This window comes from Canis lupus, chromosome 19 (genome assembly GCF_003254725.2).
Source record: "Canis lupus dingo isolate Sandy chromosome 19, ASM325472v2, whole genome shotgun sequence".
Classification (NCBI taxonomy): Eukaryota; Metazoa; Chordata; class Mammalia; order Carnivora; family Canidae; genus Canis; species Canis lupus.
Window position 1 is genome coordinate 1,430,030 of NC_064261.1, and position 24,011 is coordinate 1,454,040.

A 24,011-nucleotide genomic window follows, 5' to 3' on the forward strand; every position below is an offset into this window, starting at 1 on the left:
TCTGGTCACTCTTCTAAAATGCTTAGTAGGCGATCTTTAGCTAATGATAATGGTTAAAATTAGCTGACTTTGAAGTATCCATTCAAGTTCAATAGAACAGATTGTTCTAAATAAGGCAACACAGGCTTAGAGACCATCTATTCCCTTTTTAAAGAGAGTACCCAATAAAGATTGCATCCCTTATGTATAGTATTATCTCCATCTCCTAAATACTTCATGCCCAACGATGTCATTATCGGACTGTGGATATATTTAAGCATGATTTAGGAGTCCTTTGTGATTACCCAGCCTCTTATAATCATAGCACTAGTTTTAGTAATGGATCAGAAAATATTAAAATAAATGTTGCAAAGCCTTAATCCAAGCAAGCAGATACTCACGATTAAGTCAGATCTCAATAAAAGAAAAAAAATGACTCTCTGGACTGTCTGTAGAAATATGTGAGTGTGTGGTGTAAACTATCCCAAACTCTGTGGAGTCTTCCCCAGACACCATCACTCTCCTATGATCATGAGCCATCTTCCCTAACCAGCACAATAGGGATAACAAAAACCCATTTCAGTCTCAATTTAAGTTTAATTCCCAGATGGAACTTGAAATGAGGCTGTAATGAACTTGAACTTGCAGCAGTGATTATCTCATACGTGCATATAGAAGTGTGCAGATACAGTAGTGGGCGCTTCCTGATACTGCTCTGAAGGCATTCAGCTCTACAGAAACAGGTGAAAAGCAGGTGCTATGGATTAGCATATTATTTACATTGAATTATATGCATGGAGAAATCAGCCAGGTCTTCTTGTATTGTCTTTGCATATAATAGAACAGAACAGAACAGCATGTAGCATGATCAGAGGGTTTTTAAATGACCTATAGTTTCTAAATGAATGCCTAAAAATGTCAGCAAGGTTATCTGAAAAAAAAAATGTGAAGACAAACTTGTATGATATACGATAATATATCACTAAATACATTTAGTGATACGTTAATTAGGATCATAAAATATTTCTAAGAAAAGAGAACAGATGTCTCCAGTGTCCAAATAACTCCCTAAAACCATTTAGGCTTTTAGGAAGACACCTTCATTCATATGGCTGTCCTAGGCATCATTTAGTATTTTATTACTAAAGCACTAAATTACATTCTGGGGACATGAATGAATGATTTTGCCTACTTATACATTTTATAGGCCAGAATTCTAGGAATATGTTAAGCGTCAAAGGAATGAGAGAATGGTGGTTAAAGCCTTATGTCAGAGGTAAAAATTGACACAGGAAAGACCTGAATTTGGATTCTTGTTGCAACATTCTCCCTTTCTGGTAGAAAGGTTGGCAGTTAGTAATTCACTGTACTCCTGCAATTTTCTAGGTCTGAGTTATCTCTTCCTTGATTCTTGGAAGAGAAATGGAAGGATTCAAGTAAATTCTGAGTTAAATGCTCAAGCCTATCTAAAGTATTTTTTGAGAAGCTGGGTCAAGACTATAGATATAATTGTAACCTTTATTTATCTGAGGATGTGGTGGTCTGCTATTAGGACAAAGACTCTGAGACCAATTTCTCATTTTTCCTAACAAAATACCAGCACTGGCACCAAGACCAGTAGAAATGGGGACGCGTGATGGCTCAGCAGTTGAGCACCTGCCCCTGGCTCCCGCGGGAGTGTGATCCGCGGTCTCGGGATCGAGTCCCACATCAGGCTCCCTGCCTGGAGCCTGCTTCTCCCTCTGCCTACGTCTCTGCCTTTCTCTCTCTCTGTGTCTTTCATGAATATATAAATAAAATATATATTTTTTTTTAAAAAGACCAGTAGAAACGAACAGATTTCCTCTCTGATAACAACACAGAATGTCAGCATCCACATAGTGTCTGCCTGAGAGTAAGCATTACCATTTCTCACCAGATTCCTTCTTCCTGCCTTCTGGAAGCTCACCCTCTGAGTAGCTGCCAAAAATCATGTTTCAAAACAGAAATCCAGGGGTGCTCGGTGGTGCTCAGTTGGTTAAGCGTCATGATCACAGGGTCCTGGGATTGAGCCCTATGTCAGGCTCCCTGCCCAAAGGGGAGTTTACTTCTCCCTTTCCCCTGCCTTGTGCTCTCTCTCTCTCTCTCTCTCAAATAAATAAAAAGAAGAAAAAAAGAAAAGAAAAGAAAAGAAAAGAAAAGAAAAGAAAAGAAAGAAAAGAAAAGAAAAGAAAAGAAAAGAAAAGAAAAGAAAAAAGAAAAGAAAAGAAAAGAAAAAAGAAAGAAAGAAAAAGAGAAAGAAAGAGCACACATCTGGTCAACCCCCTACTTGCTTAGTTACTTTCCTGTGGTCTGTCACATGACCCTTGCCCTCCTGGCCTCTCTCTCTCTGTATCCCTTTTCCTACCAACAAACCCCCCAGGTCCTTAAAGACTGCCCTGTGCACGCTCCATCTGCCTCTGCAGTGCTTCTACCCCCTCCTATAAGCTGCCACATATTTATAGGGTCTACCTCAAATGACATCTCTTAAGTGTAGCCTCACGGTTCCTTTCTTTATGCTTGAGGGTTACCTTCTTGACATCCATTGTGAGATCTCCATATTGGTATTGATTTAGATATACTTCCTCCCTCTAGTCTTTGAGCCCTGAAGCCTAAAACAATCCTTACTCATCTTTTTAGCATCTAATGCAACGCCTGGTACGTGGTGAGTGATGAAGAGGTAGAAATTTTGAATTAGAATTCTACAGTAGCTTTGCGCAGTGGCAGTATCGTAGCCAATGAGGTTTATCCAAGGTGCGATTATTGCTAATTGAGAATTCTACAGTAAATGATGGCGATGTTGAGGCAGCTCAGACTTTAGACGTACAGAGTATCTAGGGCAATCCTCCCAAAAAACATTTCAGTTAAGTTTAGTTAAGTTGCAGTACACGCCACGGGTTTGTCAGAGCACCAAGCCCACAACCTGTTCCCCCAACACTTCCTCTGCTGCTCTTTCCTTTGTACCATATGGTTCCCATTTGCCAGAGCCCTCCTTTTTTAATACTCCTACTTGAAAGGAGCCTTTCTTTCCAACAACTGTATTTAAAACTCACCAATAGAGTTCCCATGCTTGTTTACAAAGAAGAATGATTATATAGCATTTATAGAAATTCTGGGGAAAATAAGTTATTTGTACATGACTTGTCTCCTGGAAATGTGTATATCTATAGGTGTTCCCCAAAGTCGAGTGCACAATGCTTAGCACAATAAAAGTAATAAATCATATTCTTAAAAATATGTATCTAAAGAATAACAAATTGTTTTAAGGGACTTTTTTTTAAATACTTGAAAAACCTTTAAATATGATGGGGCTCTGATATAATAGTCTATTCTTTTTAAATTTAATTTAATTTTTTTCTTTTTTAAGAGGGAGAGAGAGGTGGAGGAGAGGCAAAGGGAGAAAGGAGAGAGAGAATCTTAAACAGGCTCTATGCTGAGTACAGAGCCTGAGCAGGGACTTGATCTTACAACCCTAAGATCAAGACCTGAACTGAGGGATACCTGGGTGGCTCAACAGTTGAGCATCTTCTGCCTTTGGCCCAGGTCGTGATACTGGAGTTCCGAGATCAAGTCCTGCAGCGGGCTCCCAGCAGGAAGCCTGCTTCTCCCTCTGCCTGTGTCTCTGTCTCTTTCTCTCTCTATGTCTCTCAAGAATAAATAAATAAAATCTTAAAAAAAAAAAAAGACCTGAACTGAAATCAAGAGTCAGACGCTAATGACGAAGCCACCCAGGAGCCCCAATAATGTATTCTTGATCAAGAAAGGTTTGAATATTGTTTCTAGGAAAGTTAAAATGATATATTATTTCAGTGTAGTGTGTCCTTTCATACTTTATCAAAAAAGAGACAGAGAAATGAGAGCAGTGGTATTATCTTTACTTATAATATTAGTCACATTGCTTTCCTTTGTGATAGGTTCATGCATTTAAGTCAGTCTTGGATTTCATGCAATACCAGGTGAAAAGAAGATTGGGCTATTTATCCAGATTAAAAATCAAGATAAAATGGCATCTGATCTAAATATATGTATGTAAGAATAATACATTTTTGTCAGAATTATTAATTTGATTAAATGGTTTAGTTTTCTAATTAGCCTGTATGTTTTTTTTCTGAACTCTTGTAGGGCAGCAATTCCTAATTCATGTTCCTCTGAATAATAGTTATTTTAATGATGTTAAATAAGTGTTCCAAGAAGAAAGGACGTTTTTCTTGGCTATATCTCCTCAGACTATACAGAATATCGCAATACATCTTATAGGACTTAATGTTGAAGTATTAATAAGTAATAAACAGTGAGTAAAACCAAAGTATACATTTCAATGAATAATCATGAATACCTGAGAAATAACTGCTTACACCCAAGAAGTAGCATGTTTTCAGCTCCCAAGAGCCACTCCCCTTTTATATGTGAAAGACTTACAAAAATTCTTTCAGAAAGAAAATTGACTTTTGTTAACACTCCATATGGAACACAATATGGGAAAGTCTGTCTTAGCAAACTGGGCAATTTAAGTGCAGCAAATTTTGCCCAGTAGTTAAAATAAAGGCATTGTACTCAAAAAGAATATTTAATGAAAATGTTCAATGAATTCCTGACTGTACGATTTTTCAGGGAATTGTTGTTTTATAAATGCACGCCCATTTATGAAAGAGTAGAGGGAAGACAAAAAAATCCTATGTACTTGTTTTAATTTATGGCTATATGCAATTGCTCTTTATTTATCAACATAGGAGAACAACATGGGTTATACTTAAGTAATCAGGTAGCAATTTCTGGAGAAATAAATTTTAAATAAGTAATTCCTAGGGAATAAATAAGCTATTTTAATAATAAAAGAGCAACCTCATTTCCCCTTAGAAATCATTATGCATTTTAATAATTTAGTTTGCCTTAAACTTCTCTATCATTATCTCAATGATAAGAGATTGAATATTTATAATTATTCAAGGTACAAATATTTGAGCAAAAATCTCTATATATATTAATGGTTTTTGATTGAAAGTATTATAACAAAACAACATCAGAATTAAATGATAATTTCAGGTAGACTAAAATGAATTATAAGATTGAATGACAGTTCTTTTGTGCTGCATACAATTATATTAAGTGTGAAATAGAAAAATAAGAAAAATAAGCATCATTAAATGTGTAATAATAAAAGCAAGAAAGCAATATTCTACAAGTAAAACATCTTTTGGTTAAAAAGTATCCTACTGTTCAACAGCCCATCCGACTCCGATCTATACGCGTTGTTAGTATATATAAATCATAACAATACAATATTATTAGAAATAACGGTTAAATACTCTTTTTGAAATCACTACTGTGGATTAAAACTTTTATAAAGATAATTGTGTTACACTGTATATTTTTCATTTGCCACTAATAGAGAGATTTTGTAGATTATTTCATTATCATTTACTCAGTATAATTCAATATGTATGACACCAATAATAATAGCCACCATTTATTGAGTACTTAGTCTATGCAAGGCATGCTAAATACACTATCTGTGTGCATGGTTGTTTATGTGTGTGTAGTTAACCTATCGAGAACAATACTATTATCATCCCCATTGGAAACATGACAAAATGAGAGTTTGACCAAATATAGCTTGTCCAAGTGACATAGGCAGCAAGAGGCAAAACCAGATTCAAGCCTAGGATTGTTGGACGCTCCAGTGTATAAACACCATGCTGCTGTATCTAGATATAGAATTACTATATACTATGTACAATGGTATCTGCTGAGAATTTTTTTAAAACGGATACATTATACAATTACAGGAATGTATAGGCTAATAATCTGTATTTTGGATTTTAATTAACCATTTACTTTTTATTAATCATTCTCAATGGGAAGTATTTTAAGGTCAGGAGAGTAACAGCTAATCCCTGATTTACTAGAGTGGAATCCATTAAGATACAATCCTCTAAAACAAAAGGATAAGTGTCCTAATACATTTTGGCTTCATACCTGTGTATAGGAATCTTAGGTTACTACTAGATTAACTGTTTTCACAAAGCCAGTTCTTCATGATCCCCTAAACAATTTCTTGGAAGCTAATTTTCAAGAAATGACTGCCTTTTACTTAGTAAAAGGAATTAAAAGAACAAAAAGTATTTTTAGCCATGTGGCCTAGGAGCTCAACACGACTACCTGGCAAAAACTCACAAAACTGACTCTTAAGTCAATAGGACATCACATGGATATGACCCATGGACCTTTGCTAATTGATTCATGGTTTGAAGTAATTCGATATGACATCTGGATTGTCTTCCATATTTCTTGGTACTTTGTCTTTTAATAAATCTTGCAAATTATCATTTATATATTGGCCATAAAATTAATTTCTGCCCATTCATCTGTTCACCTTTCTGGAAAGAAATATATGTAAGGTCTACCACATAACCACAAAACTCATATTTTAGCCAAGTGCAGCTATTGTACGAAGTCTTGAGTATCAATCATAGCTTATACGGCTGGGTGTTATTGCTTGTATTTCTTCATTTTATGTTCTTGCTTCAGAGTTTGTTATACACGATATACACTTCTTGATGTGGTCTCAGCTGTTACTGTTACTTTGTAATCCCATATTTTCCTCCTGTCCTTTCAATTTGACTCCCAGTCAACCAGACCACTTAAAATGTTGGGCTCCACATCATGGGTAACCACCTCCTTGTCAAAGCCAGTGATGTAAATAACAATCCTATTTGCATTAGGCAGTGTTTCTCAAACCCAAATCCTGCACTAACCTCCTTAAGAAGAAATAATGATTGCATCTCTTCCTTTCTGACATAAACTGTTTTTAGTATCATTTTGCTTATATATGTATATATATATACCCAAACTCAAGACCAGGGATAAACTCCCTACACGTGTAGCTCTGATGACACAACTATAAATCAATTGCACTTGTCTGTTTGGACAAATTACATAAAATGAAACCAACAAAATTGAGTTAACACAATTCATCGTGATGTGATACTATTTTGCTGACGTTAAATAGCATCTGAAAACAGTTTTTGGAAAAAAGGAAAAAGTTTTCGGTTGCCTATGTTTTTTCTGTGCCAAATGATACACTTCTACCATTAATTTTTTTTTTTCAAATTACTAGAAAACCTTTTTGGTAGCATGTACCATTATTTCAGTTTGCTGTCACTTAGCTCCAAAGTTTCATGAGTGCATTAAGGCAATTTCTGTTGTCCTCTCATTGTCCGTGAGGGTAGTGTCTCGTAGCTGGGGACAACGTAGTCGTAAATAATTAGGCAAGTCTTAATTACTTGTCTGTTGACTGGGATGCTGCCATTCCTTTCCCTCAATGTGTCTTTTGGCTTTGACGAGTTGTCTCTGTCATGCTGATCCTGTCTTATTTGCCTCACTCCTTAATTATGTCATTATCCTCTTCACTGGCTTTTCTGCTTCCAATCTCCCTACTTCAGTCTACTCTACACAGTATTGTTTTTGTTTTTTGAGTGGGCTCCACACTCAGCGCAGAGCCCAGCACAGGGCTTGAACCCACAACCTTGAGATCAAGACCTGAGCTGAGATCAAGAGTCAGATGCTTAAGTGAATGAGCCACCAGGCACCGCCCCCCCAACACACACAGAGTATTTTTAAACTGATCTTTCTAAAATCCAAGTATACCATGTAAAATCATACCATCTTGCAGTGTCATTTCATCTCTTTGTCAGCCCATCCCCTTTCCTCCACTCATCCTCCCATTCTCCTCTTGTAGATGCATAACACTACACACTTATTCAGCCAACATGCAACAGAATGCAAACAGCAAGCACACACATATCCTTGTTTTTTTTTTTCCTTGTCTTTCTTTTTAATAGTACACACTTTAACCCTCCTTCCCTCCACCTAAGTCCTGCTGGGGCAAAAGGCATAAGCCAGAGCTACCCTGGGCACCCTGGGATGTGTGCTCACCTAAGCCCAAGATCACACTAAAATCTCTTGCGATTCGAAAACTTTATTTCATTTACAACAAAATACTATCCCTTTCCCTGATTATTCTGATTATTTTGAGGTTTCCTATGTAGACTGTAAGGCCATGTGTGGAGGTTCTATGATCTTCACAGTTTCTTGCAAAATGCAGAATGTAGAAAAGAATGTATAGCAATTATTAAGAGCATGGAATTAGGAGTCAGAAGGAATCGGATTCAAATTCTATCTCTACTCCTTATTGCTGATGCAACCTTGGAGATTTCTGAGGTTTCCCTTTTGCAAAATGGTTCTTTGTATTTACCTTACAGTAATAGTATGAAGGTTGAATATATTAGGGTAAAGTGATGGGCCTTTGGGAAATAGTATTCAATAAATGGTGACTTTTATTACTAACATTCTATGAGCTTAGCTGTGAATCAGTGTTATATGAATCCATTCATTCATTTTCTTTTTTCCTGGAATTCCCAGTGGTTTGTAAGTTGGAGCAATAGCAGCTATAGCAGCAGGTTGAGGAATGCTAATTCCACAACCATAATTATCTAGAAAAAGGAAATAAAATGCCATGTGGATTGCTGAAGAACAGAGAGGTCAGGATGAGCCGTATGCATGGTATTCAGCTCCTCTTCTCAACCCTGAGAACCTTTCCTTGTAGGAATGTGCTAGACACTATATCTTCACAATGCATAAAATCTGAGGAGTGAGAAAGTGACTTCTTTCTCTCTGTTAGGGATGGAGCCTGAGAGGAAGTCCTATTTCATTGTGTGAGAGCTGAAAAATATCATTAACCTAATTGTTCTGTGCCCCACAGAGATCCTTGTTCTCTTCTGGAGGCCTCAACCTTCTCACCTGAGTAATGAAGAGGTTGGACCAGGTGATCTCTGAGATCCCTCTAGGCTCCAACAGTCTGAGTTGAGGAAGTTTTAGCAAATTAGAGGGACCCTAAACAAAACAAAAGAAGGGGGAAAATAGCCTTTTTTAAGGTCAGTGTCTTTGTGTCTTACTCCATTGAACAGAGGAGAGGTCGATACAGAATGTGATTTCTGACTGAAGTGCAACAAAGCATGAACCAAACAGATAGGAAAAAAAAAAAAAAAACCTGTGGTGTCTAAGAATTCCCTTGGTTCTACTGCAGTGAAACTACTGACACATTTTTTATTTTAATCAAAAAAGTTAACTGTAAGCAATTACCGCAGTCGGCTCTGAGCGATATTCTCTGCCCTCCCAGATAGCCCCGTTTGGCAAACACACAGCCATCTCAAGAATTATAGAAAATTGTTGCAAGTGTCAGAAATGATGAGTCCTTAGACTCAGTCTGATTATCTGCATCAGTGTAGTTACAGAAGGAGACAGAGAAGGGGGAAGAAATGTATCCAAGATCAAATACTCTCTCCTGGCTCTTATAATTGCTAGCTCTGTCTAGAATTCATAGAAGGTGGGCTCCACAGGATGTTGATTCACCCCACCCCTCTGTCTTTCAGGTACGGCCTCTCGTTCATTTGTATTTCTTTTGCTTTACTCCAGATTTTTAACTTTTCACCCGGACCACTGCTGTAGTCTCTTAATTATTCTCTTTCCTCCTGTTCCCCATCTTCCAGTCTCCTTCCTAAAGTTCTTCTCCTGCGGCCTCATGCCGTGCTACGGCACTTAGCTAATCTCTCCAGTCTGCTGTTCGTGAGCCCACCCACCTTCTAGAGAATAAGGTCTAAGTTTTTGCTGTCAACCACAAACACTTGTGAAATAGCCCCATCTTCTTTTAAAAATGCGGTTGAATGCGCAATGCGGTTGAATTTCTCACTGCAAAAAAACATGTGTGTTTATTTTAGTAAACGCCTAAAATACATAAGCGACAAAGAAAAAAAATTAACTGTCTTTTAAGTTTAATTTTCCTACCTTTATTGATTTCCTTGCTGTAACCAAAGCAGACTGTGAGCTATGTGCACCTTCCCAAGTGCACCTGACACTCTCATTTTCATGCCTTTTCTTGTTATCTACATTCGCCCAACCTCACCTAATTTCTAGCCACTGAAATTCTATCCAGCCTTCACTGTCCATTACAAAAGTCTATTTCTCTAAGAAGTCCTCCCTTGATTTTGAATCTCTGTAGCAGGGATTAATGATAATATATGTAAACTATGTTAAGTTACACCTTGGGGTTATTCTTCCTTGGTATTTCATATTTTATAGTCTGCCTTTTTCAAAGTTATGTATTACCAGTGTTACCCATGTACTTGTATACAAAAATTGAACTCTAAGATTCCCGAATTCACCTTACTCTCTCTCCTAGGAATTTCATAAGCTTTCACTTGTAGGAGTTGATAACCTGGATTGTAGCATCCTACTCTTGTACCGTTTTGCAGGGGATGGTGAGAGTAAAGGGAAAATTGGGAAATAAAAATGGGAAAAGATTGGAAGGTGGGACAAAAAAAGAGAATGTACTCTCCTGGAGAAGGTAATGAGTACGCCAACCAGTGCCAGAGACAAAAACCAAGTGGATACCTCTGGAGGATCCTGTCCAAAGAGTGGGCTAAAGTGAATGTCCGGGAACGCACGGCACAAGGAATGGTGGTGTCTGAGGTTGAGCTGGTTCATAGCCAACTCTGTCCATTTCAGATGCAACGAGAAAGACCAAATGCAGGACACCGCCCCTGAGAAAGGCTGGCAGGATTCATTCAGCTGACTGCGATAGCATGGGCCTGGCAGTGGCGGGAGGGGACCCAAACCTGGGAAACCCAACAGAGTGTGGAGCCGAAGGGTATAGCTCAACTTTCTCCTTGAGACTCAGGAGCTTCAGTCTCAGGACTGAGCAGTTGAAAATATTTCCACCTCCCTGTAGATGGACAAGCACCACTGCTATTTTGACAAGCTTTGGGCAGCTGGGATGCAAGCTGGACTTTCATTCCATAACAGTCCTCCAGGAAATGGTTTTGGAAGGCATCTAGAGTACTGTATTGGCTTTGCTATGCAGAGGCTTAAGTGGATACGCCAGGATTTAGTGAACTTCTCTTACCCAAATAAAAGGAGCCTTCAACACCTCCTCATAAGCTTTTTCCTTCAGTCCTTTAATCATTTACAGTATTTCTTTCTGGACCTCCCATCCAAATATCTTGATTTAATAATATTCTTCTTTCTAAAATTCTAAGATCAAAATGGGAATCGGTTCTCTGATAATCATCTGATGGAAGCAATTATACTCATTACATCCTTCTTCCTCCTTTCTCTTTTTCTTAAAAAAAATTATATAGATAGATAGATAGATCGATCGATCCCTGGGTGGGTATCAGGGGTTGAGCGTCTCCCTTTGGCTCAGATTGTGACTTGTGATACGAGGGAGAAATTAAATCAATGTGGCTGAATAAGACACATTTCTTTTTTTAAACATTCTGAAAAGAGGTAAGAAGGAGTAAGAACACCTTTCGAGACCAAACACGACATCAGCATGCTTGGCGTTCTTTGATTTCTGCTCCCTGCCTCTGCCAGTTCTTACTGAACTGTCACCTATTGTATTAGTGGGGGGAAAACAGCATCTCTAGGGTCCTGCAGCCGTGTTTGAATAGACTCAGTCACAGGAAGGTAGAGATGAAAGTCATTTTGGAGCCACTTCACCTAATGGAACAACTAGCAGGAAATCACACCTGCCACTTTCCGAGAGGAACAAGAAACCTTATGCTTGAGGAGCCCGATCATAAAGTGAAAGGGATGGCTTTTCCACTGGACAGATTGAAAAAAATCCCCTGTGTGCCACTGGAGCAAGTTTTGGGACCCCTTTTGAGCCCGTGGAGAGAATAACCCGGACCAGTTTGACTGTTTGCAAGAAATGCATAAGAGACGGCCGCTGGAGCCGCGTGGCCGTGGTGGGACAGGACACTGGGAGACCTTTGTCCCACTTCCACGCACTCCCTCTGCCTCCCAGGGTAGCCCAGACTTTACACTAGAGAACCTTTGACTCTTTGACATCAAACACCCTTTTCTTTTTTTTTTTTTTTTTTGAAGATTTTATTTACTTACTTGAAAACACAAGCAGCGGGAGCAGAGGGGGAGGGAGAAGCAGGCTCTCCACTGAGCGGGGAGCCGGACACTGGGGCTCCATCCAGGACCCCGGGTCATGACCTGAGCCCAAGGCGGATGCTCAGCCCACTGAGCCCCCCGGGCGCCCCTGAAATCAGTCTCTTAACCATACAGTTCCCTCTTCCCTGAGCCCATGGGGTGCTCCTCAGTCTCAGGGAATTCCGACGACTCTGACGGGCCAGGTTCCCAAGCTCACTATCACCTCTGTTATCAGGGCCTGGTGTCCTCTGTGTCATAACAGGCCCCTTCCCCCCAAAACACGTCCCATCTGGAGATGCATGCAGTGGCCTACGGGGAGGACTCCTGCTTCCTTTGAGTGTTTGGGGTTTTTTTTGTTTTGTTTTGGTTTTTTTTTTTTGCTTGAATACTTCTCTTTCTTTCACACCATACTGGTCCATGATGATTAGAAACCTGTAGGTAACCCAGGCATTCCGAGCAGTGACACAGCATTACGTCTTCAAAGTAATTTCTTCATTTAGGGGCTTTTCCTATCATCTACATAATGTATTTTGAATTAGATTCTGAAATTCAGTTAGAAGGAAGAGACCATCTTAAATGTGGCCCATGACCCAGGGGCCACAAAAGGCTCCTCTTACTTCTAGGTCCCTGGAAATGATCCTGCTGTTGACAGTCTTATTAAAACTCACCCTGTATTTAAATAGTTGCACAGTTTCTTAAAAGTTCTGGAAATGTTACTTTTAATGTTCGAATGATTAATTAAAATTATTAAATTATTAAACTTTTGGAAAACTTTGGTAAGATACTTTGACATTTAAGAGTATTCCGAGTTCTAGACGTCACGGGCCTCGATCTAACCTGAAAACAAGAGGTCCCTCTCCCCTTATTTGATCAAACTACCATAGAGGCAGCAAATCGTGAAGCAGGGTAGCTCCATTCTCCGGATCCGGGCCTTGCAGATGCTGTTGTGAAGCACAGGCAAGGCCTTGGCGTTGGGTTTCTCCTCTACAGGGCGTGCAGTTCACCTTGAAGGGCTCCTCAGGTCGCCCTGGCCTCTGAGAATCGGTGATGCTATGGTTTCCGCACTGCTCTCAAAGTCCTTATTGATGTCAGACCTACATTGCGCTCATTTTTACACAGATCTGCCAGCCTGAGAATCTGACGCAATCTAGAAAGCCAGGGCCTCCGACACGGTGCTCTGTAAGGTCAATCGTTGGATGAACGCGGAGCCCAAGAGGGCTGCGTGAGGTGCTGGCTCGGGCCCTTAGCTCAGGACTGCAAGCTGATGTGCCCAGGCCCAGCCCTGGCTGCACGGGCGTGGGGTGCTCTGGTTCCAGCAGGGCAGGAGAGGATGTCAGCTCTCGGTCGCAAGAGGATGTCTCTCGAGTCCGTTTTAATTGGGATTTCTGCTTTGAGGGAGCCTAAGGAGCTGTAGTGGATGAAGGAATGAAAGAGCAAACAGGCAAGGCTCCTCCGGGACAGCTAACCAGCAGGGGAAGCAAGGACGTGCGTCACCTTTGTTTTTGGCAGCGGGTGGCCGGGGAGGGCGCAGCAGGTGCTCGGGTCGCCCATGGGAGGAGGGGGAAGCGCAGATGTCGTCGTTGAGCCACTCCGATCCGGTTTATTTAAGGAAATGCCTCCTCCCGTGGGCAGTGATGAATGTAAAAGTGAGGCATTCCCTTTTACCTGTTTTTCAGTGATTGCTTGGACAGGTCTCTCTCCAGAGAAAAAGATCATTTTCTATCCTGCAGATTCCGTAACTGCCCTCAAACGACTGATGGTGTCCCACGTCCAGTGGAGACAACGGCGTGAGGTGCCCCGGGGGGACCTCCAGACCCTGGATGGCCAGGGCCCTTGCAAGGCAGCCGCTAATCAGTTACTGTTCATGCCCTGCTGGTGAGAAAATCACTAATGTCGTTGCTCAACACCTCCTTTCTAGTTTACGCGTGCAGAGTGCTCAAGAATTCACTTGTGGTCACGAGGAAGTGAGCCTGTGGTCGTGACCTGGTCAGGGGGCTCGAGCCGTACGTTCGGGGGCAGCCACACAGGCCGTGTTGCTGTGGACTGCAGCCGAGCAAGAGAATCATTACGTGTGGGGCGCTTTTAATGTGTTATTCTAATCTCCAGGGAATGAAGCCGGTAAACAACAAAGTAATTCAATTATAGAACTATCCTTCCAGAAAGAAAACAAAACACCACAGCCTTTTCATTTAGTGATTTCTCACTTCTCAGGCCTACTCAGCAAACAGACTGGAAAATGTTAAATGTGCTCTGGCAGTGGTTTGGGAAGAAAAAGAAAAAAAAAAAAAAAAGCCATCCAGTATAAATTCATCCCCGTATGCGGATTAAGGACTTTCACCAAACCCCCTCAACGTACTTTGGCCAGGACTGTATTCCTCGTCCGGGGCCCATCCACAGGGGGCCCCACTAGGAAGGAAAGAGTATTTCTCTACCCTTATATGGATAGATTGTGGTTAATATTTCACCTAAATTTGTAATCAGAATGTGACATTTATGATCTGGTTAATAGATACGTGATGGGGAGGGAGTCAATGTAGGAGATGGTACTTCTCGGCTAACAAGGAACGTGGGGGAGGACACCAGGTTTCGACAAGGTTCAGATTTGCTGCAGAGAACCTTCATCTTACACTGGACAGGAGACAACGTGAGAGATCCTAGAGAGCTAATATTGGGCGAGGAAGCTTCTCTTAATCACAAAGATATCAATTCTCGGGACGCCTGGGCGGTTCAGTAGTTGAGCGTCTGCCTTGGGCCCAGGCCGTGATCCTTAGGTTCCAGGATCGAGTCCCACGTCGGGCTCCCTGCTTCTCCCTCTGCCCGTGTCTCTGCCTCTCTCTCTCTCTCTGTGTCTCATAAGCCAATGAATAAAGTCTTAAAAAAATAAAAATACACTTCTTCCAAGCCTGCTGCATGCTGCCACCCAATGTGCCGTAGAACGTCGACCAAGTAACGGGGTCGGTCGGGCCCCTGACTGTAGGAACCACGCGAGTCCAGACTAAGCGTCCTCCTTTCAGGTAGGCTTCTACTCCGCTTAGCCACTGGCCGCGTGGCCCTTAGGTCTTGGCAAAGAGCGAGGAAGCCCCGGGGCCGACACAGCGTGGTCGGTCTGAGGCTGGCAGCAGGGAGGGCCTCCGAGCATCCCGACGGCTGCGGCCCGCGGCCAGGGCTGGGCTCAGAGCCCGAGCGTGCAGGGGGGCGCGGGGCCTCGTGTGCAGGGCCTCCGGCTAAGCCACGCAGCCCCCTGCGCTCCGCTTCCACCCCTGGAGGCCTCACAACCAGACCCCGACAGCTGAGAGCGAGTCAGTGCTGGAAGCTCTGGGACTGATGAGCCGGCACCGGGGGACACATGTCGCCCGCCTACGCACACGGCCCCAGCGGGCCCGGCCTCGGAGCCCCGTGACCAACGCCGTGTGCCACTCACACAGAAGAGCTTCTCTTCTCCGAGGAGCCCCTCGGAGGCGACGTGGCCTCGTCTAAGTAAGCCGGGCGCGGAGCGCTGGGTTCAGGAGCCCAACGAGCAGAGGGCGCTGAGCCGGGTTTTAAGCGGATCGTATGGCTGGCAGGGGTGACGTGTCGGAGGTTTCATTCATTTTGAATACCAGGCTATCTCCATAAATCATCTTTATGACTTTAAACGCGTTATGCAGGTACAGCGACAATAGACGGTGTGTCCCAACGCGCCAGGCGTGGCCGCTGGCCCCCCTGCGGGCTGTGCTTCCCGCTCCGTTTCCCCAAGGTGTATGTATCGTGGATGATTTGTTCGCGGATTGAACCATATTTTAGTTTTATTCACGTAGCCTTGTCTGTTGACGCTGCTTTGCCTGTGTGACTCCTCCTTGTACGTCCGCAGTCGACCCACGTGAATGTCATCTTAGTGTCTCCTTCCTCCTCCTTGCACAAAAAAAAAGCGAAAGGAGCCTTTATTAATGCAGTTGTCGACGTCGTACGGTAAGAAAAATGCACAGGATGCATTTGGGGCTGTTAGGGTGGAAACTCGTCCCGCGACAGCTGTGTGGTATCAGATACGGTGCTGTATTTCAGGATTTGTGCGCTTGCCTTTCTTCCCTGTGTGAATGCTCTACTCTTTTCTTTTCTCCTGATTCCCCCCAACCCCCCTCCCTGTTTAACAGCAGACAGACCCAGGGAGCGCTGAGTGAATCCGATGACCCCGAAACAGGCTGTCTAACCGATAACAAGCCAACTTCTCGACACTTCTATCCTGTCGCCTTGCTGCTCGTCAGCTCACACCTGCTGGTCGTGTGGCTTATTTTAAGTCTTGCATTACTATTAGCCAAATACCAATAAGTTTCACGTTGTATTCCTTTCTTTTCTACAAACGACAACGGACTTTAAATTACGGGGGCGATGCTGTAATATTTCTACATTTTCAGATTCACAGACTTTAAAAAAAAAACAATGTTTGAACTGTAAGTGTTTTGTTCGTTTTTCCTAAAACCTACGAAAAGAAGTAACTATGCATTGAGTTGTTTTGCTCTTTTGTTCATGGAAACGTGTTCCCCCACTGTTAACTAGCTCAGAAGAATTTTTGAATTACTGTCTTTGGAATTAAGACAAAGAACAGAATCCTGAAAGCTTGAAGCTCTGCACCTCCTGTTTCTCTCCCCCATTCAATTTATCAGAAACAATTAAGAGTGAATTTGCACAACGAACGCACTGACCCCCTGAGACAAGTCTCAGAGATGTGGGAGGTTCCAGACTTTCTCTCCACTGTGCTAATATCACTGTTGCCATCAGCCGATAGGACCTGCTCTTTGGTTCCCGGACTTGTTCGTTATGTTGGTTCTTGGCTTCGATTCGATTTGCCCTTTCCTGTCAAGTGATTTCATGGCGAGAATGGCTCTTTATGTTTTGTAATTAAACTAACCTGTTTGTAACTATCGTTTGGGTTGATTTGGCTCTCGGAGTCCTTTTCTATCCTTTGTACCGAGGTCTTGTTTGTGTCTGACACGCCGTTTTCAGCACCTGTGACTTTCTGTCCCATCTGTGCTCGAGCCCATTCCTTCCTGAAGCGGCGACTTGGACCAGGCTGTTGGGAAAGCCATTCTTCTCTTCGTGGCACAGCTAAAATATGGGAGTAAAATAGAGACGTTTTCCTTTAAAAATCTATAGGGCCAGACTTAATAAATTAAATGCCTTATTCCTAGAACCTGCATCCTTAGGGCTACATGTAGATTTTAATGTGTTTTAAAGAGACTGAGAAGTTAATTTGTGGAAAAGTTATAAAAAGGCAGATATATTTATGAAACTAAAGTGAAGCTGTATCGCGGAGCAAATTATATTTAAAAAGTTTATTAAACCTTAAGTATCTGTTAAGAACAAAGAGACTTGAATCATCTCTTTCCGAGGGCAATAATGGTATTGGGCCTGGCCTAGGATTTAATTTTGTAAGATGTATCATCATTTGTGAAAAAAAAAAATGTAGAGTTGAATCTTTGTTATTTTTACTTGGACTGTTGCTGCAACTCTGCATTGAACAAATAAAGCATATTTATTTATTCTGTGTTTCATGAAGTTGTACTTTTTCCCCTTTCACCAGAGAAGGATGCCGCATAGAGAATGTACTGAAGAATGTCAAATGCAGAAAGTATGCTTTCAACATGCTACAGCTGATGGCTTTCCCCAAGTACTACCGACCTCCAGAGGGGACTTATGGAAAAGCTGACACCTAACTTTGCCAACACGCAAATAAACAGGAACACAAACACGCCTCAGTCGGATAATCTCCACCCTTTTAACTTTTCTATTGTCACAAAATCCGTGGAGGAGGGTGATCAGGGATGCTTGCCCAAATCTAGGGATTACTTGAATTAGGTATTAGCATATTACTCTGAAAGGAATCCATTAGAAAACTCTTAAGTGACATTGTGATCCTAGTTCTCAGCTTCCGCACTTTGCCCCTGTGCTGGGGTGGGCTCCATGTCCACGTCCATGTCCATGTCCTTCGTGGAGGCCGTTAGCCACAGGCATTCCGAGCAGACGCAGGTGGGTTCCACAGGAGGGCACAGGTGTCTCCGAGAGGGATGCTCGGCCTCCAAAGTGAAGACGGGACAGGGCGGGGGAAGAGAAGAGAGGCTCAGACCTGTTATCTCACAGCCGTCGTCACGTGTGACCTTAGGGCCCATTCGTGGGAGTGGGAAAATATTTTTCCAGCAAATTAAAATTCAGTAGCATCAATGCGCGGTCTTGACTGTAGACGTGGGTGGCAGGTGTGCCGGTGACAACTTGGCCCCCAGCAGGCTGGGACGGGTCCTCCCGAGCGGACGGGTGACATTGTCAGCCACACGGTGGAGGTGCTTCCCCATATCAAGGGATCTTTCTAAAACTCTGACTCGGGTCGTGTGGCCCCGTCACCCAAGCGGTGACAGAGAAAGCTGCCGGGTGGAGGAGAGGAGCACCGCAAGGGACTGCAGCCGCGGGAAGTGAACGATGACCAGCCTGCTGATGTCACATGTGAAAATCCCCATCAGCCTCAACCTTATGCAGCCAAGCCCATAAAAGTCAATAAAGCACCTTGGTGATGTTTTCCAACTGCCAGCTTGCTGCGGGACACAGCAGGCGGAGGTGCGCGTTGCCTGGCGTAGTTACCATGTGAGTGACCATCCCAAGACCCGTGCAACCCTGACGGCCGGTAAACGGAAACGATTATTTCTGTTAACCCGAATCTGAAATTTGTTCTCAGTAAAATGGCGTCACAGGTTTTCCAAAATTTCAGATTAAGCAATTGCTAGAGAGTCCGTCTTGTACGGTGCCGTCGGAAACGGGCAGATTAGAGCACACGGAACGTAGGCCCCCAGTCGTCCCAGTGGACGGCTTTAGAACCACGATTACAATCTCTTACCTTCCTAGCCTGTGGCTTGTCTATTTTCCAAATGGCCATGCTGAAAATACGTGAAAATCATGGAGGAATGCTGGTTAGTTACGTAGAAATTGGCATTTATTGCCAGAATTGAACCTTCGAGAACAACGGCCTGAATTAGTGAAACCCATTTGCTCCCGATGTTCAGAGTTTATTCTTCTCCTCACTCATGGGAAGAGAAGCTATCCGGAGAATGAGTCTCCCCTCGGAAACGCTGGGGGCTTGTTACACAGACACCTCCCGGCCGTGAGCACATTCAGTGGGTGATGTTACGGGGTTTTCCACAGCTGGTGTCACAGACAGCTCCTTGGCTGACGCGTCTGTTGAACTAAGGGCTCCAGACACATCTCCAGGCTCATGTTGGGTTTTTCAGATGACCACAAATTTTAGATGACCATTTGGGGCTTTTCATAGGAGAATTTTCAATCCGCTATTTTAGCTAGTGATGTGCGGGCATCGCATTTGAGGCCATTGACACACGGTTTACAGGTTTTTTTTAAGGAAAAGATGCTGTATACTGTAGATCTAGCCACAGTCAAGACTTCTTGGTGTACTCCCTTATGCTTCATTTTCCATTTTAGTGATTAAATATAAATTTTGAATTGTTCAATTTTATTTGAAAATGGTAGGATTTTGTGGTTGTTTTCGTGATCCCACTGGATTTCATGTGAAGAGGTTGGGATGACGGAGGTTTCCTTGAATAACAGTGAAGCCTCATTCAGCATATAAGTTCCAAGAGAAGTCAAATGAAAATGTATTGTCCCGTAAATACTCTTTGTATAGTCATTTTTGTTTGTATTTTTAAAAATGAAAATTCGAGACTCAAATTCGGAAAAAATATGTATTAACTAGAAAGCCCAATAAGTAAGTTGTTCTATTTGGGGAAGATATCCCAAAGATTTTTCTTCTTTTTCAATAAGTACTGGCAGAGAAGTCTCAAAGCCTCGAACTTTATACAAATACACAGAAGTTTTCTTTTATTATCAGCAGAGTCATTTGCCTTTCCCTATACAAAGCCTGAATATTTGCACACTTTTAAAAATGGGTTTCATCAACAGAATTCATGTTTCATATCAACAACAATACTGCTCCTTTTCTTTTTTTTTTTTTGAACCTTTTCTGAGACATATTCAAGTATTGTTGGAAATCCCCTTTACTATTTCTTAAGTAATTAGTTTTCTAGATTAAAGAGCAAATTTTAAGAAGTTTTAAAATGTCCTTTGTACAATCACAGCCTAGTTATGCTTTTCTCTATTTTTATTTAAAAGATACACCAGCAGGCCTATTTCAAGAGATCAGATTGAACCAGAAACTGAACCAAGAAAATGACATTTCCTAACAAGATAATTTTTTTTTGTTTTGCTAAAAATACTTTTCCCCTCTAATGTTATCAAATGCAGGTATCAATTCTGCTTAACTATGTGCAGAGTTCTACAGAAAACATATCTAAAAACAAGGGAAGGTGACATCTTGATTATATTTGACCCAGTGGCAAAAGACCCAGAGCCTGAAAATGTTCCACGAAACAGCTAAGCATAAACATTTCAAATCTTTAATTGAAGCAGACCCACATTTGGATGCATTCATTAATTTCTCATGTGGTTGTCGGGGTTTTTTTTTCCATATGAATGCTGTCTTAGATTTTGTCTATACCCCGCCTTTGCTTTTGAATCAGTCTAATAATCCAGCGAGTCAGAGCCACGATTTGATCCTGCTGACAAATGGTGCTAAAATGACCAACCAGCTAATTAGAGCAATACACCACATGACTAGCCTCCAGTTCTTACTTTTTTAAGACTAATTCCTGAAAACTGTGAAGTCTTTAAAAGCTAGTATCTGGATGGAGGATACTTCCCTTTTTTCCCCCTCAACTATGTATGGCATTTTGCATAAAGTAAGACTCACAGTGGAAAAGAAAAAGATCTGTATGGAGTAATGCTTTCCTTCCCTCCTGACCTAAAGCATGATACATGCCACCAAGAAAGCGTACCCCGGGTGGCCTAGAACTGGCTCGTGCAGACTCCTGAGAGCTGGTCATTAAATTTTCAGGAATTTTGTAAGCCAGCTGTTAAACACACCATCATTAAATATTAAAATATCAAAAGCAATTGAATAATTTTTACAAAAAAAAGATTATCAAAACTTACCACTTTCCTAATTAGATTCCTTCATTTTTCTCTTCGCCTGTGCTTTTGAGGTTAGTTGTGTCCGTGGTATCAGCACAGTGGAAGCAGCATAGCATCAGGGGCAACTGGGCCTCTCTTTCTGACTCCACACCCAGTAACATCATATGAGCGGCTTGAAACTGACCACAGGGGGAGTTTTCACTCTCAGAAATTGCCAAATGCTGAAAACTGGGATTTTTGATTCCTGGAAAAGCCAGTTGTTAAACATTTACCAGCACACAACTGGATGACACCATCACTTTTTTCCCCAGCAATGACAAATAATTGGAAGCATTATAAAATTAGTAATATGGGGGATCCCTGGGTGGCTCAGTGGTTTAGTGCCTGCCTTCGGCCCAGGGCATGATCCTGGAGTCCCGGGATCGAGTCCCGTGTCGGGCTTCCTGCATGGAGCCTGCTTCTCCCTCTGCCTGTGTCTCTGCCTCTCTCTCTTTCTCTGTGTCTCTCATTAATAAATAAATAAAATCTTAAAAAAATAAAAATAAAATAAAATAAATAAAACAAAATTAGTAATATGGTGTTAAATGTAGTTAGGCATCTTCAGTTGGCTACAATTTTATTTTGGTTTCCCCCCCCTTTTAAAGACACTTATTAGGCCGTAAGTAATATTTCATGTCTATATTTTATTCATAATAAAATTATATAATCATACAGATGCATTTAAAAATGTATCTCTCTTGATGTTCTGCAAGGGAAATCTTAGCAATGCAACTGTAGTGTGAGCAGTAATAACCGTGGGCTAAGTCCAGGGAAATGGGAGCCTAACGAGAATATCACTGAAGGTGTGCTTCAGTGCACATTTTTAAGTTTATGATTTTAGCATTTGCTAAAGGCAGGAAAAACGGTAACATATCACTGTGTCCAGATCCTAATAAATACAGCTCAGTTGAAACCCAAACTGTTAGATTAAGCAAATGAAACTCTGGCGGTATGCTAAGACGCCGCAGACGCGTTAGATGTTTGATTTCCACGCCTGGTGGCCTATCAGCTGTTTAACTCAATACGCAGGGCACCTTTTGTAATCTTTAGGAAATAAATTAACGTTTATCACAGATTTAAGAAACTGGCCTGAAAAAAACCGTGATCAGCAGTTCCAGAGGGAAGCTAGCATGTGGAGCACAAAGCATCCCTAATAGCTGGAGGCTTTACAAATTATGCACCACTGACGAGAATGAATTGCTGAGCGTTGTGCGGTTGATTGACAATTTTAGTGTGAATTGACATTCATTTAGCTCAGCTGCAGTCTGCAAAAGCTATGCTTCCCCCCCCTCCCATGTTTCTATTTTACTGCTTTGCAAGGAAAGCTCTAATATATCCTTTGTTTCTTCGGCATTTTTAAGTTAGAACTTTCTATCCAGACAGATGCTACCTATAGCAAAACGGTCTTTAGAAACAGAATAAAATAAAATTCATGTTGAGATAAAATATTGTGAGCCAATTAGGTATAGAGTGAAGGTATGGAAATTTGGATTTTTACTTTCTGAGTCACAGCGCACATTAATCAGTCTTTGAATTTTATTTCTAAGCAAGTAAGAGTATAAAGCACTTACAATGTCAAAGAAACAAAGCATAACGGGCTGCTAGTAACAAGGAGGTAGAAAAAAAATTATAAGGTAGTATCAGCACCCCTCAAAAATTTATACATGCAATTAGGTATTCTCAGCTTGAATTCTCATAGATTACATAAATCTTTAGAATAATAAATTAAAAACAGGAAAACAAGGCTCACAATGAAGCACAGCGCCCAGACAGCCTGAATATCAAGAGAGAAAACCAAACATTCGTGATGTTGCCTGACAAGCCATTATCTTGTTTACCTTTTAGTAAATAGAGTTCTTTACGATGATACTGCACTTTCCTACTCACAGCATGAATATATTCACAAACTTCCTAAAATCGCTGAAATTACTCTAAGGTCACAAAAAGGCATAATCCAGCAGCCCATCTTCAGTGATCACTTGGTAGGGCTTCGTTGTCTGGGAGGCAGTATTGACTCACAGATTGGCCAGATTGCCTTATCCTCTACACAGTCTTGCGATGCTTTTTTTTTTTTTCAATCACTGTCAATATTTAAAAATATTTCACGTCAAAGGACTCTCAGCCTGTTTAAAGGCAGGCCCCACGTGTCTGTAAGCGCATAGACACTCCCATTTCCCTCCACAAGAGCTACCCTTTATACACGTACACTTTTCATGTGGATACTTTATTATTTTGCTTAACCTAACATCTAGTGTTCGGATTCTTATGGTACTTACCTGAAATGTTGGCATTTGTTTTCTTTTTTTATGTTAAATATATATTCTAGATGAGCCAATAATGTGTATTCCTAGGAAATGGGGCACAAATAGGCTAGATCATGTTATATTGGCATTTGAAGAAATATCATTTTATTTTGTTGTTCTGTGTAAACCATATTCATTGTACACTGTGTGTATATTTTTTTAAATAAATGTGATTTTTATTTTTTATGTTTCTGTCTTTTTCTCCCTATCACACTTTTTTTTTTCATTTTCATCAACGTAGCAATGTGTAAATGTTAATTAAAATAGCAGAAGGGTAGCCTACATAATATTTTGAAGAGAATAGACTAGATTTGTGCTAGGCCACAATTTCAGAGCAAATCTTATATTGACACTAGGTTCACCTCCTATTCACCAGCAGAATGCATCTTTTCGAGTTTCCATTCTGTAGGAACAAAATCAACCACAATTTATAAAAGAATTCAAGAACCAGGTATCGGTGCTTCAACACCGGGCGAATCACTCATCTTTGTTGCCCAGATGATGGTGGAGTCACTTGAGCACATGAACGAACTTCTCCTTACAGGCTGTTGGATCTGATCATTCACACCTCATTGTAGTAGCTGGTGCTGGAAGGCAACTCCAAGGCTTCCATTATGTCTTGTTGCCAAAAAATTAACCAAATGAGGTCCCCGCTTGCGTGTAAAGGGAGAA

General features: G+C 41.5%; 1 protein-coding gene and 1 pseudogene across 15 annotated transcripts in view; both read left to right on the top strand.

Moving 5' to 3' along the window:
- INPP4B (inositol polyphosphate-4-phosphatase type II B) overlaps positions 1–23,525 on the top strand; it is a 707,387-nt gene extending 683,862 nt beyond the window's left edge. For 11 of the 15 annotated variants that reach the window (XM_035702054.2, XM_025462333.3, XM_025462337.3 and 8 more), the window contains one exon: positions 16,125–17,517. In XM_035702054.2, the coding sequence (XP_035557947.1) occupies positions 16,125–16,299 (175 nt within the window). In that variant the 3' untranslated portion in view covers positions 16,300–17,517. Of the gene's footprint in view, positions 1–16,124; positions 17,518–17,551 lie in introns of those variants that run through there. The other 4 variants (XM_025462335.3, XM_049097162.1, XM_049097163.1 and 1 more) reach the window with 2 other exon arrangements.
- Positions 2,707–2,793, top strand: LOC112669344 (U4 spliceosomal RNA; annotated as a pseudogene).
- Positions 23,526–24,011: the final 486 nt, after the last annotated feature.